At 39.7% G+C, this 13,031-nt stretch overlaps 1 protein-coding gene across 1 annotated transcript in view; it reads left to right on the forward strand.

Moving 5' to 3' along the window:
• The window catches only part of plxna2 (plexin A2), a 226,167-nt gene that overhangs the window by 23,780 nt on the left and 189,356 nt on the right, over positions 1 to 13,031 (forward strand). Inside the window, exon 2 of the mRNA XM_088919992.1 lies at positions 8,650 to 9,977. Coding sequence (XP_088776118.1) covers positions 8,769 to 9,977 — 1,209 coding nt within the window. The 5' untranslated portion in view covers positions 8,650 to 8,768. The remainder of the gene's footprint in view (positions 1 to 8,649; positions 9,978 to 13,031) is intronic.

A 13,031-nucleotide genomic window follows, 5' to 3' on the forward strand; every position in this document is an offset into this window, starting at 1 on the left:
TTATAAATGTGAAGTCATGAACTACAGGCTTGGAGGCAAAAAGAGGTTTTTGTTATATGAAGATGCACACATGCCCATGTGCAAAAGCTTGTTGACTTTCAGAAGCCAAAGTGCTGTGTATGCATCTTCTACTGTAGTCTGAAATTGGCTAGTTTTGTAGATGTAGATAAAGATGATTATTAACAATCCATTTGCTTGTTCCCAATATTAATGGAATTTGGTTTGTGTGTGTAGAAAATAAATAAATGGAAGCCATAAGAATTATAATAATACTGTAGCTTTGCATAGAATTTTTTTCTTGGTCATTTCAAATTTCTTTTTCTCCCCTGCTGTCTCTCCTCTATAATGCAGGTTTCTGAAATAACACTAATAGCAATGTTCTCTCTGCATGACAGACAACTAAAATGAGAAGAGACAAACAGTCTGACTGTGACAAGCTTGTCACTGTATTGACTGACTAAATGAGCAAAAAGAAGTGGATTTGTGTTTGGATGTTGAGGGAGTGGGGTGGTGGGGTGGCAGAGAGAGTTACAGTGATTTTCAAATCTCTTCAGGGTTAGCATCGGACAGAAAATTGGAATAATTATAGTGAACCACTTACTGTAAATCTTCCTTGGTGACAGCTTTCTGTATTTCACCTTGAGTTGAAGACATGGTTTACAGGCACACCCATGGCCACACGCTTGGACAAGAGCATAGAATTCTTTTCATAGCTGCTCCCAGTCTATTCTTTTTTTTAAGTGTAGCATACTTAAAAAATAGGCAAATTCATAGAATAAATGACGTGGTTGTGCTTAAAAAAATGAACTAGGCTTGGATGTCGGACATTTGAGAATTACAGTTTAACACAGTGGTCTTGTACAGAGAAGCTCTGATCCCTCAGACGTCTCACTGGTAGTGAGATTGAGAGTTAATCCTAAGAAAACCACTGACCTTAATACATCTACATAATAATATAATGATCAGTTTTGAAAGATTACTTTATTGTATAATTGTATTTTAATAGAAAAGTGGTTTATATCTGTGAAGGTTATTCCAATTTAAAAAAAAATCAATTGAAATTTCCTGAAAGATGAAAACAAGACTCGATTAACCTGTTCTACAACTGTAAAGAAACACAGAACATTTAAACATACACCTTGCCAGGTGCAGGCATGTTTAAGTTACATATTATAGTTATACTCTAACCGACAGCTTATACTTGTTGGAGCTAAGCAAAAAATATGTTTTAGTGAAAGTGCATCCATTGTATCCACAGTGTGGTGAATGGAAATTACTGTAGAAAAATGGTTTGAAAACATGCTAGTGGAAGTTTGTCAGGATTTTCCCATGCCAGTTGAGAGGAATCTGTACATGACTATGTTGACGTCTCACTTTTTGTGGTGTCATGTGGAATCATATGAGGCACAGATCTACCCTGGTTTAATAGCTGGCCTCCCGCCACTGCATGACAATAGCTGCCCATATCATTCTCGCTCTTCATCTGTAAGACGAAGTTCAGACTTAAGTGTTATGGGTGTTAAATGCAGACGTGTACTGTATGTTGGTGTAGCTGGCATGGTGAGATTAGACATTGATCCAGTTTGGTTGGATTTTTGAGGGGAACTGCAGAGCCCTTTTAGATAGATACTTTATTGATCCCATGAGGGAAATTGCAGTGCAACAGCAGCTTAACACAGACAACACAGCCACAGTGTAACGAATGATACAATAATAATAATACAATACAATCAGTACAGTGAGAAGTGCACTAAGAAGAGTTACTCACAGTCCAGAAGACACAAAGAACAAACCAGAACAGAACAGTGCACAAAAAAGTCGTATTGCACAATATGAATATAAATATAAATGTACTGCACAGGTCCCTGCCATATATTGCACAAAAACGGTTGTAAATGGGAAAAGAAAAAGAACAGATGTAGCAGTTTACTGTTCAGTCCAGAAACAGGTCACTGTCAATGTTGCCTCTGCCCAGACGCAAGGTGGATGCGTTGTACAGTCTTATGGCAGAAGGCAAAAATGACCTCCTGTAGCGCTCCCTGTCGCACCGTGGATGGATCAGTCTATTGCTGAACGTGCTCTTCGTTTCTACAAGCATGTCATAGAGGGGATGGGAGACGTTGTCCATGATGGCTTCTAGTTTGGACACCATTCTCCTCTCAGCCACTACCTCCAGGGGGTCCAGGCCAGACCCAACGACAGAGCTTGCTCTCCTGATGAGCTTGTTCAGCCTGTTAGAATCCACTGCTCTAATTCCAGAGCCCCAGCCCCTTTAAAAAGTTACTGTAAGATCACACTTGAAATAAAAATGGAAATGACTGCCTTTCTCTCATCAGTGAAACGAAAATGAAAGAACACTTAAGGATTTCAGCTGCTGATGATCCTGCTGTCTCCTGTTGAATAATTTCTTGACTAGTTTGCAGTCTTAATGTTTGTTTTATTTTATTCAGAGAGCTGGAAGAGCAGAGGATCCTTGTTAAAATATGCTTGGCAAATTCCCTTGTGGTCATCCCAGGTTCAAGTTGTTTTTAAAATGCAGTGAAAATGAAAGACATGACCAGCTCTGATCTTGTTTGTAATCATCCTTGATGACGACTGCAGTGAACAGTGATCAAGAGGTCTAGAATTAGTCATCTAGCATGTTGATTTCCTGTTTTTTTAACACAATGAAAGTGTTAGAGAATATATACGAAAACATCGGTCCATTCTCCCCGAGAACTGGACTCCCGTTGACATAACAGGGTTCATTGCTCATGCTTCTGGGCCTTTTAATTGTGCAGATGCTGAGACAAACATAAAAGCCTCCCTGATCAAATGCTCCAGAACAGGAAAAAAATAAAGATAGAGTATATTTGTGAAAGGTAGCCTGAACTTTTGTTTTTTTATATTTTTACCTCCTGTGCCTTTTTTAGAATGTGTGCATTTGCCGCAGAAAAGCTGATGGCTTGTCTGTTAAATAACAGATTGAGGTCTGATGGGAAAAGAATGGGCTATTACTTTAGCATTCAGTGTTCACGCTGAGACAAAAGATATTATAAATATCACTATAAGATGACGGAAGATGTGGAAAGCCTTTCATTATCTCCAGAGGGAATGTCAGTGAAAGGAATAAAGACTAATTGACTTCCCTCCTATGTACTAATCGTTTTTTCTCTCTCAGTCTTTATGGAAGACTGTTTTTTCTAGTTTTGATGCACGAACAACAACACAAAACAGGGTGAATGTAAGGGTGAAAAAACTTTGTATTAGGTGCTCTCTCAATGTATTAGATTATATTTTATTATAATGCTTTGGGTTTTGTTTTGATGTTTAAGGGTGTAGATTGTGACATTCTTCCTTCAGTATTTTTGAACATTCTGTGCCTGGTGCAGGATGTATCTTGTGATTTTATGTAATGCAGCACTTAAAAATGCCACATTAGTGAAAAACTGTCCAAAACTGTGCCAACATCGATAAAGACCTGGTTTACAGGAGGACCTTGTGCTTGGATGACTTGAAAAGAAAAATTTAAGTAAACACCCTTGGAAAATGAACATGCCTTATTGCTGTTTTTCATTTAAATCCCTGTACCTTTTGGAAAGCTCATGGTTTACGTTATTGTGACACAGATCTCCTCCTCTTTTTTTTTTGGCATTCAGTGGTGTGCCAGGCCTTACATAGGGAGATTAGCTATTACAATTCAGCTTCAAGAGCCAGACACCACAGTTGCCAAGCTCCATGGAGCAATGGGTGTCTGCACTTACAGTAAGAATGGGTGAGCTGAAATGTGACACGGGTATCCGGAAGAATAGGTTTTGGTAGTGAAGGTTCTACATTGAAAAAGTGTAACTCTCGCAAATGAGGAGTGGAAAGACAAATATGTGGCTAATTTGCTATGTTGTATTTTTATCACAAAAGCTGACAGGAATAAAGTTGCTACAGTTGCTTCTCCCATTGTGACCTCTGTGTTTGCATTTAACATCAAGATGATATCACTCTTCAAACACTGCAGAGTGGCACCTGGACTGATAAAGGGTATGAGCAGAGCCCCATCCAGAAAGTCAAGCTGTTTTTCCTAGCAGAATCTCCATTCAGAGACAGGCGTAGACATCAGAACCTTTTATTTGTTGTCATCACCTTCTGCTGTTTGCAACTTGCTTGTATATTGACAGTGGCACACAGCTAGGATTGAGTTACCATACAAGTGGATTTTGCTACCATCCAGATGTGCTAATCGACATATGAGTAGCATACTTTATTTAGTCCTTTGGGTTAAACAATTGCTTTTCATTGCCATTGTATTTTCATCAAAGCATACAGTACATTATTTCTTTCTTTGCACCTGTTAGCTTTGTTGGAAAAACAAAGACCAGTTCATACTGTTACAAATGAATAAATACACCAAATGCACAGGTGCAGTCCTCTGACAGAACTATAATGTGCACATAACTTTGCACATTATTATAATTTATTTACATTTACTTGAAACAAGATGAACACTCACCAGCCAAAATATTAGGTCCTCCCACAGAATAATGTGCTGAGCCTTAGTGTGCAACAAGAACAGCTTGAAGGATTCTGGCATGTGTTGCACAAAGTCCCTCCATTCATTCAGAAGCATGGCCTTTAGATGAGGTTGTGATAATGGTAATGATAATGACATGAGGGACTATACTGCTATTTCCACCTGTTCCACCAGCTTTCTGAACTTGATTCTGTTGCTGGGAATCTGTTTCTATCTGTTTTGGCTGGGAAAGGTGATAGAAGGAAATCTTATCATCCTCAATCCAACCAAAAGTGAAAAAAATGTCTATCATTGTGGCTGATCCTAATAATGTGGCCAGTGTGTGTATGATGGAATTCTGCAAATGGCCTTTCTGTAGGATAATCTTAACCACTTCTTTCTCTGGCCCTTTTTATTCCTGAACCACAATGAAGTGGGAATGAAAACAAAACAGTCGTTAAATTGATTGTAATTTGGTCCTGTTCCTGCACCAGCAATATACTGAATGGAGGTGGAAAGCTATTAAGCAGGAGCCTCGGGGATCTGCTCTTGTCTTTACAACAAGAACATTTCTACTCTGCCTTAGGTCTACTAACAGCTCAACAGGAGTTACAATTAGAGGTAGGGAATTAAGTTTGGCCAGATATTTCCCATTTTTTAATAAACATGATAGGAAGGTAGCAGTTGTACATTGCTGTTGAATAATGAGGTCAGGCCACCCTGAAGTAGATTTCAAAGATAAGCAGCAACTGTCCACCCTCACTCTTCTGTGAAAACTGGAGAAAGAAAGACAATTAGAATGGGGAAATGGATTTCCTGTTAGGACAAGTTGGTTTCTTTACAAACATTAGACAATCCAACACTGTTTAACATGATTCTCAACCATTTGAAAATGTCAAGCCATCTCTAAGTCACCTGAAGCAAAGAACTTGAAATTGTATACACACAGTTGCTTCAGCGTAAGCTTCTTGTTACTGTGTAAAAGGCCATTTCATTTTAGGGCTTAGAGACCTAATCATTCCCCCATTTAGCAAAGCAGATTACATGTACTTACACTACACACTTGTTTGGATTAGTAAGAAAGACCCAAGGAAGTATCAGCCTACTTTGTGCTTCAGTGTTGACATATTGAAAGCATTTGTTAAGACAACTAAAATTGTCGCTTCGATTGTGCTGTACATAAAGAAGACTTTCCATTACATTAGATTGCAAGACATACGTGTAATGATAAGCCAGAAATGGCCTGCGGCTGTTGTTTCTCTGTGTTGGTACCAATTGATGCACAACATGCATGAACATGCATTAAACTTCTACCTTGTTTACACGTAATACAGTTCTGTGAGTAGCTGTCATTCACTCCCAGAGTTTTGGAGTGGTGCAGAGGAACTTTGTATAAGCATGACCATAATGCTGACAAATTTCCCCTGCTTACCTGAAGCCTGGCCTCCTTGAAGAAGAAGCTGAAAGAGTCCTTGGATCAATTAGCTGTGAGCACCCAAATGAGCTACAATAGATAAGCCAGATGGCCACTTCAACATTGTAACCTTACGCTTGTTTTGATGCTAGGCTAAGGGAAACTTCAGATGAGATTCTAATTCAGATTATAATCTTCAAGTCCTCCAGAGTAAGTGGAAGCAAGGGACTCTTACAGCTGCCCACCAAAAAGATCACCATGTACAGTACCTAAAGCCCTTCTCCTGAGCCCAGAAGTTTTGTAAACCTGCAAACTGGGTTTTCATTGTCCCTGTTTTGGTGTTTCAAAGTTTCTGTAACCAGGAGAGAAAATTTGTGCAGCTGCTGTCAAAGAGACAAAGGAAATAAACTCAAAGGGCTTACTGCCCTGAGCTCAACAAGGTTTATAGCCTGAGAGAAAAAGCTAGCTCAGCAAATATATTACACCTCAAGAAGGCTCCTTTGAGTACCCAGAGCATGTGGCAAATGAAACAAAGGGAATTAAAAAGCAGGCTGAGGTTCCAGTCATGTTTTATGATCCTTCCCTCCTGTAAGGGGCCTTAACGACTGTCTTAATGCAGTGCTTCTGCCAGAAACCCGCCTGCTTGACAGCACAAAGGGAAACAGTTACTGCATGTAGTGAGCCATTCCTTTTATTGTCAGATCAATATTTCTTACTGCAGTTTAATAAGAACAGATATTAATGTGACTTCAGGTCAGCACTCATTTGACCCCTTCTCCACGTTTTAAGAAGATAAATACATTTAAATAAAAGGTGAAATGAAAAAAAGTAGAAACCTGAATGAGAACAGCAGCTTGGACTACAGGTTAACATGGTGCAGACTGACCATAAAAGCTGAGGAACTCCTACTTTTTTCAAGTGTTTTCCTGGAATTGCTACTGCATTCCAATTGTCTGATCACTGTAAAACATTACTAGGTCTTTATCCGATTAGGAAAATGCATTAAAAAAAATCAAAGCTGTAAGGAATGTGCTATTATTAGCCCTGTTGACTTCTTACTGTTGTTTGACTTAGTGCACTGTTCACCTTCTTCCGTTCGTTGATAATTGCCCTTGTTGGATCTCACTGCCTAATCATATTTGATTCTTAAAATGCTTTTCAGTTATCTATGCTTGTTAGCCAAGAATTGTTAGGTTCTCAAATGAAATCTGCATAAAATATGCTAATAAAATTAAAAATAAAGAATGGATTGCTGTTGATGCAGTTTGACTAAGGAATCTGCATCCCTAATGACAAGCTGATTAATTTTAGAATGATTGCTCTGCTGCAAATGAATAATTCCTTCAGGATTCGATCATTTAGGGTGGGAAAAAAGACACTGGAGGGTGAAGTGAAATTGGAAAAGCTAATTAATAGATGGAGATCATGTTTTAATGCCCTTAAACAGAGGCTGCAAAATAACACCTTTTCTGTTTGTTCCCACTGTGTTCTATTAATACGACCCCAGACCTCCTCAGCACTCGTTCAGATAATTAACTCAGAGAATACGTTCGGGAGAAGGGGGCCTTACCTATTTTTGTCTTCTTGATTTATTGCACGTGGGGAAAGATCTATGCACTCTTGCAAAGTGGAATTACATAAATTATATAATTTCCTTGGTGTATGTCTTTGCAGAAAGACAGAGAGGGGGAGAAGGAAAAGAAAAAGTGGTCTTGATGAGGATGAGATTTGACAGAAACTGATTTTTTGTGTGTTTTTAATTAGTGTTTTTTTTTTGCTCTGTATCCTAGAATCTGAAGTTGTCGTTTTACTTCCACTGCAGTCCTCCAGTTTGTGTCTCTGTATCTTGTGCGCTCCCTGTATTACTCTTTGAAGTCATTGTCTCACTATCCTTTGGTTGTTGGTTTTTTTTCCTATCTGTCACTTTCCTAATATGCATTTTCATTTTTTCCTTGTTCCTTGTTCCTTGTCGTTTCTTTTTTTGTCATGTCCAAGCATCACATTCATTTTATTGGCTTTTTAAGTGTTTTAAATTCACATTTTCTGCTTTGTCCCTTACTGAAGAGACAAAAACAAAACTAAAAAATAAATAAAAAATGTAGTGCATGCCAATAATGTCTACCCCTTCTTACTTGTTTTCAATCAGTGATATACAGTATAAGGAACGTAGCTAGCCACATTAAAAACATTCAAACAATGTACTGTAATTTCAGGGCATAGCACAGTAATATTCACTCCTGGTCCTGGAGAGACAGCAGAATGTCTTAGTAGCTTATTATTGTGAATGAGTAAAGACCTGGAAGCAGTGGTGATAAAGACCAATTAAGTGAACAATCAAGTCACTAAAGATGGAAGGAGAACCAGAAGACATGGCGGCCCTCCAGGACCAGGAGTGAATATGTGTGTCATTGAACTATTTCAGTTTTTACCACCACCTCCCTTCTTCCATTATCTAGTTCTTAGAATTGCTCTATATGGCATTTCTGTGTAGAGAATGACTTCTCGTGCCTCATTTCCACCCCAGAATGTGTTTTCATTTCTCTCCTTTCCCACTTGGTTGTGTCATGCCCATCATCTCCTCCGGAACATGTAGATAAACATGTGTTTAGTATTTCCTGGCATTGTCTCTGCTATACCATGCCTCTTGCCTAGATTCCCCTGGGATCAGGAGGTGAGAAATGTAGCCTTTGACAAAGAGTCAGAGTTAAGCAAGTGGATTAATCACCTGATACGTCTATCTTTTCTCTTTCAGAACCATGTGAAAACCTTTGGTTTGGGACCAGCAGCAGCCTTTGAGTAATTTGTGGAACGTTTCTTTCTGTTTTCTTTAAATTTTTTGTTTTTCTTGCTTTTGTGTGGGCTCCTCAAGGCATGGAGAACCACTCTTATATGCAAAGGACTTTCCTATGTTTCCCAAAAACCGGGGTGTGGCCCCTGAGGGTCTACTTGCTTGTTTCGTTAATGCTCTCGCCGAAGTGTTGTAGCAGCCAATCCAACTTCATTAGCTTCCATTCGGAAAATAGAGACTGGGCATTCAACCACCTAACAGTGCACCAGAAAACAGGCTCGCTGTATATTGGTGCTGTGAACCGGGTTTACAAGCTCTCGGGCAACCTGACCCTTCTGGTATCCCACAACACGGGGCCAGAAGATGACAACAAGTCCTGCTACCCTCCGTTGATCGTGCAGCCCTGCACCGAGCCTCTGACACCTACCAACAATGTCAACAAGCTGCTCCTCATCGACTACTCCCAGAACCGACTGCTGGCCTGTGGGAGCCTCTACCAAGGAGTGTGTAAGCTACTGCGCCTGGACGACCTCTTCATCCTGGTGGAGCCCTCGCACAAGAAGGAGCACTACCTCTCCAGTGTGAACGAGACCGGCACCATGTATGGGGTGATCGTACCATCGCAGGGCGAGGACGGCACGCTTTTCATTGGCACAGCCGTAGATGGGAAGCAAGACTACTTCCCCACCATCTCCAGCCGCAAGCTGCCCAAGGATCCTGAGTCATCAGCCATGCTGGACTATGAGCTGCACAGCGACTTTGTGTCTTCCCTCATCAAGATCCCCTCTGATACCTTGGCACTTGTCTCCCACTTTGACATTTACTACGTGTATGGATTCGCCAGTGGCAACTTTGTCTACTTCCTCACTGTCCAACCCGAGACCCCCGAAAACAGCATCTCCTCGGGGGGTTCCTCCAGCGACCTGTTCTACACCTCGCGCATCGTGCGCCTCTGCAAGGACGACCACAAGTTTCACTCCTACGTCTCACTTCCTATGGGCTGCGTCCGTAATGGGGTGGAGTACCGCCTCCTGCAGGCTGCCTACCTCTCAAAGCCTGGGGAGGTCTTGGCGGCCTCCCTCAACATCTCCGCACAGGATGATGTGCTTTTTGCCGTCTTCTCCAAGGGGCAAAAGCAGTATCGTCGACCGCCAGATGACTCCGCACTCTGTGTCTTCACTATCATGGACATCAATGCCCGCATCAAAGAGCGCCTTCAGTCCTGCTACCAGGGGGAGGGAAACTTGGAGCTCAACTGGCTGCTGGGCAAGGATGTGCAGTGCACCAAGGCGGTAAGACCGAATGTTCATTTGCCAAAATGGAGTCATGCCGCCAAGTATGCACCCAGATCCAAGTCCTGTCTACACTACTTAACCAATCTTGAAAATTAGCCTGACTCAGTGCATGCACACTGTAGGTTCAGTTCCTGTTTAGTGGGGAATAAGACATCACCAGCTGCACACTTGGGGCTGCAGTGTTCAGGGTTCTGGACTCAGGACTAAAAGATTGAAGGTTCAGATTGCATGGGAAACATAAATATTGTACTATTGAGTAAGTTACGTGACCCAAATTGCTCCAGTAAGAAAAAAAAAATCAGCTGTATTAATAGGTGCAAATTTAAGACACTTTGGATTAAAGTGTCAGCCAAATACTTTTATAGTAATGGGTACATTACATAAAAGTAGTTCCGTTAGAGATACTCGCCATGCACTTTTACAAACATGTAGATGTAAAGCCCATGCCAGCAGAAAACAATGCTTCTTGGCATGAATATGAAAAATAAGCATTTAGTTCTCTTGCAGCATTGTGTATTCCACTTATAAAGAGACTGTGAAAATGCTCTGCTCATTAAGTATCTGAATTAAATGTGCATGCAGGGCTCACTACTGCTTTGTCTCTGACTAGAAGACAGCATACAGTGAGTGGCTGTGGCTAATTTTTAATCGAGCTATTAATGTCCTAGGTTTATCCCAAATTGTGCCTATTTGTGACTTAGAAATGCAATCCAATGCAGCTCTTTGCAAGTGTATTTGCAGTACCTCAGTATTAAACAGTCCAACAATTGTGAGACATGTGAGGTGTACACACAATACAAGCCACTTACAACTGGACTGGTTCTATCAGTGTGATTGCAAACCTATTTTTTTATTTAGTGCTGCTTTAAAGGAAACGAATACAAATTTACTGCATGGTATAGACAGAGCCAGATATCCGCCTTTCTGTAAATTCAGAAAGTACATATACTTTTACTAGCTTTGTAGCATATTCCTTCAATGTTTGTTTTAAAATAATCTAATAGGGTAGCATACTGTTTAGATCTAAAACTGGAATTTAATATCAATTTCTCATTTTTTAATGCTTATTCTTTCCTTCAACATTTTCTGCTTTTTTAAATTAAGAATTACAACATCCAGTAATAATATACAGCATGGTACAGAATAATATGCCATTGAACTGCTACTAGAACTATTCAATTATGAATGACTGCTATAAGAATCAGGGCGGACAAACTCTTAACGCAATTATAAAAGTTACATAGCGAACACTTACTTTGTAGGTTGTCCTCGCACTATAAAAAAATATTGCTAATTGGTTTTGCAGTTCTGATGCTATACACACATTAATTCTGATGGAATGAAAAGATATTCACAAATTAGAAGTAGAATTTATTTTGTTTGGCACCAAATGAACTAATAACATGCTGCAGTGCAATTCAAACAAACAGTACTCTTTGTGCTGAAGGAGCAGATATAATGTTCTTGCACTAAAGTGCATGGCTCTTTCCATCAGAACATAAAAGCTTTCCTGTTAATAAGGCAAGATTCTGGATCAGCATCTTGTGAGGCACAATTATCTTGTCCTTTTCAAGTCTCTCTTGGGTGACTAAAGTCTTTGTTTATTTCTTTTTTAATTGTACATAGAAATGAAAAGGGAGCCCAAAGTATTGTGCTACTGTATGTACTGGGGTAGGATGTGTATTTGTGTATTTGTTTGTTTGGTTGTGTGTGTGTGCTTGAATGTTTGTGTGTGTACATGGTTTTAATGATTTAAACAGCAAGATAAAAAAACGGCTTGCCTTTTCGTTGATCCCCCATGGGCTTGTTATTGACCCCTTTTATTAACATCAGTAAATGCACTAATACTGCATTGTTAGAGGTGTTTGTCAGATTGAGAGAGACGGTATGCAGAACTGACACTATTAGTATCATTAAGACTGACTCTCCATGTGTGGCTCTTATCCTTTAAGGTCGTATTGTGGTCTAACATTCACTGGGTTATACAACATCTGCAGTTTGCATGCTGTAAAAATGACTATATCTATGCAATGATGACCAGAGGGATATTTTGTGTCCAGAGATTTTAATACCTCTTATTATACAGGGTTATTTCCAATAGCATCCCTTCCTTTATTGTTTTGTCTTCATCACATTTGTTTAATGTTATGTCTGTCCACCGCCTGTAAAGGTTCTGTCTTTTTAGTGCCTGTCAGTGTTCTGCAGCCTGGTCATTAACATTTGACAGATTATTCCATTTGGTTTCTCACAGATTATGGTCAAAGGCTTCATCCCATTCTATCATTTGTGAACAGCCGACAACGGCCGACTACTTTAGTCTCTACCTGCCTTTATTTTAGCAAAGTAAGAAGATAATACAGTATGGCGTTTGTATGGTTATTTGTGGATGTCATAGTTTGGTGGCTGTACCTGTCAAGGACAGATTTTGTTTTCTCGGTGGTAAATTTGCAACCATCAGTAATTCCCACTCATCATACAGTATGTCAGTTTACAAAGTTAGACTGTAATCTTTCAAGCTCCCATTATCTCTTCATCCCACGCATTATAAGCACTCTTGAGACACCTATGACCTTCATAACCTAAAAGTAATTCTGAAATGTAAATATTACCTAAAATAGTTCTGAAATTCTTTGCGCATGAGATAGTGTTTGTTCAGAGTGTATAGTCTCCAGGTTTCTTGCTTATTTTCATTTTCATTAGTAAGTTTATAAATTCATTTTTGGAGATAATCACTCCTACCTAAGAAGCAATATACTGATATTAATTCCCTAGAAACAACAGACACAAGCACTGGTGTATTTACCACTAGTGATTTTCATTTCCAGACAGATATAAACACTTTAGAATCAAAAGTAAAGTTCTAGTAATTTCTGCCTTTGCTCATTAAGTTCGTATGCTAAGAAGCGAAATACAGGGCTTACATTGCTGAACAGACTTGTTCTCTTCATTTTTATGTCAACTATTGCCATTGGTCAGAAGCCCAGTATTCCGAAAAAACATTCCTGTGTAAGTCGGCACATTCCTCAGATGTGAAGAACAGATCTCAAAGTC

This window comes from Atractosteus spatula, chromosome 7 (genome assembly GCF_055471065.1).
Source record: "Atractosteus spatula isolate fAtrSpa1 chromosome 7, fAtrSpa1.hap1, whole genome shotgun sequence".
NCBI classification, from domain to species: domain Eukaryota; kingdom Metazoa; phylum Chordata; class Actinopteri; order Semionotiformes; family Lepisosteidae; genus Atractosteus; species Atractosteus spatula.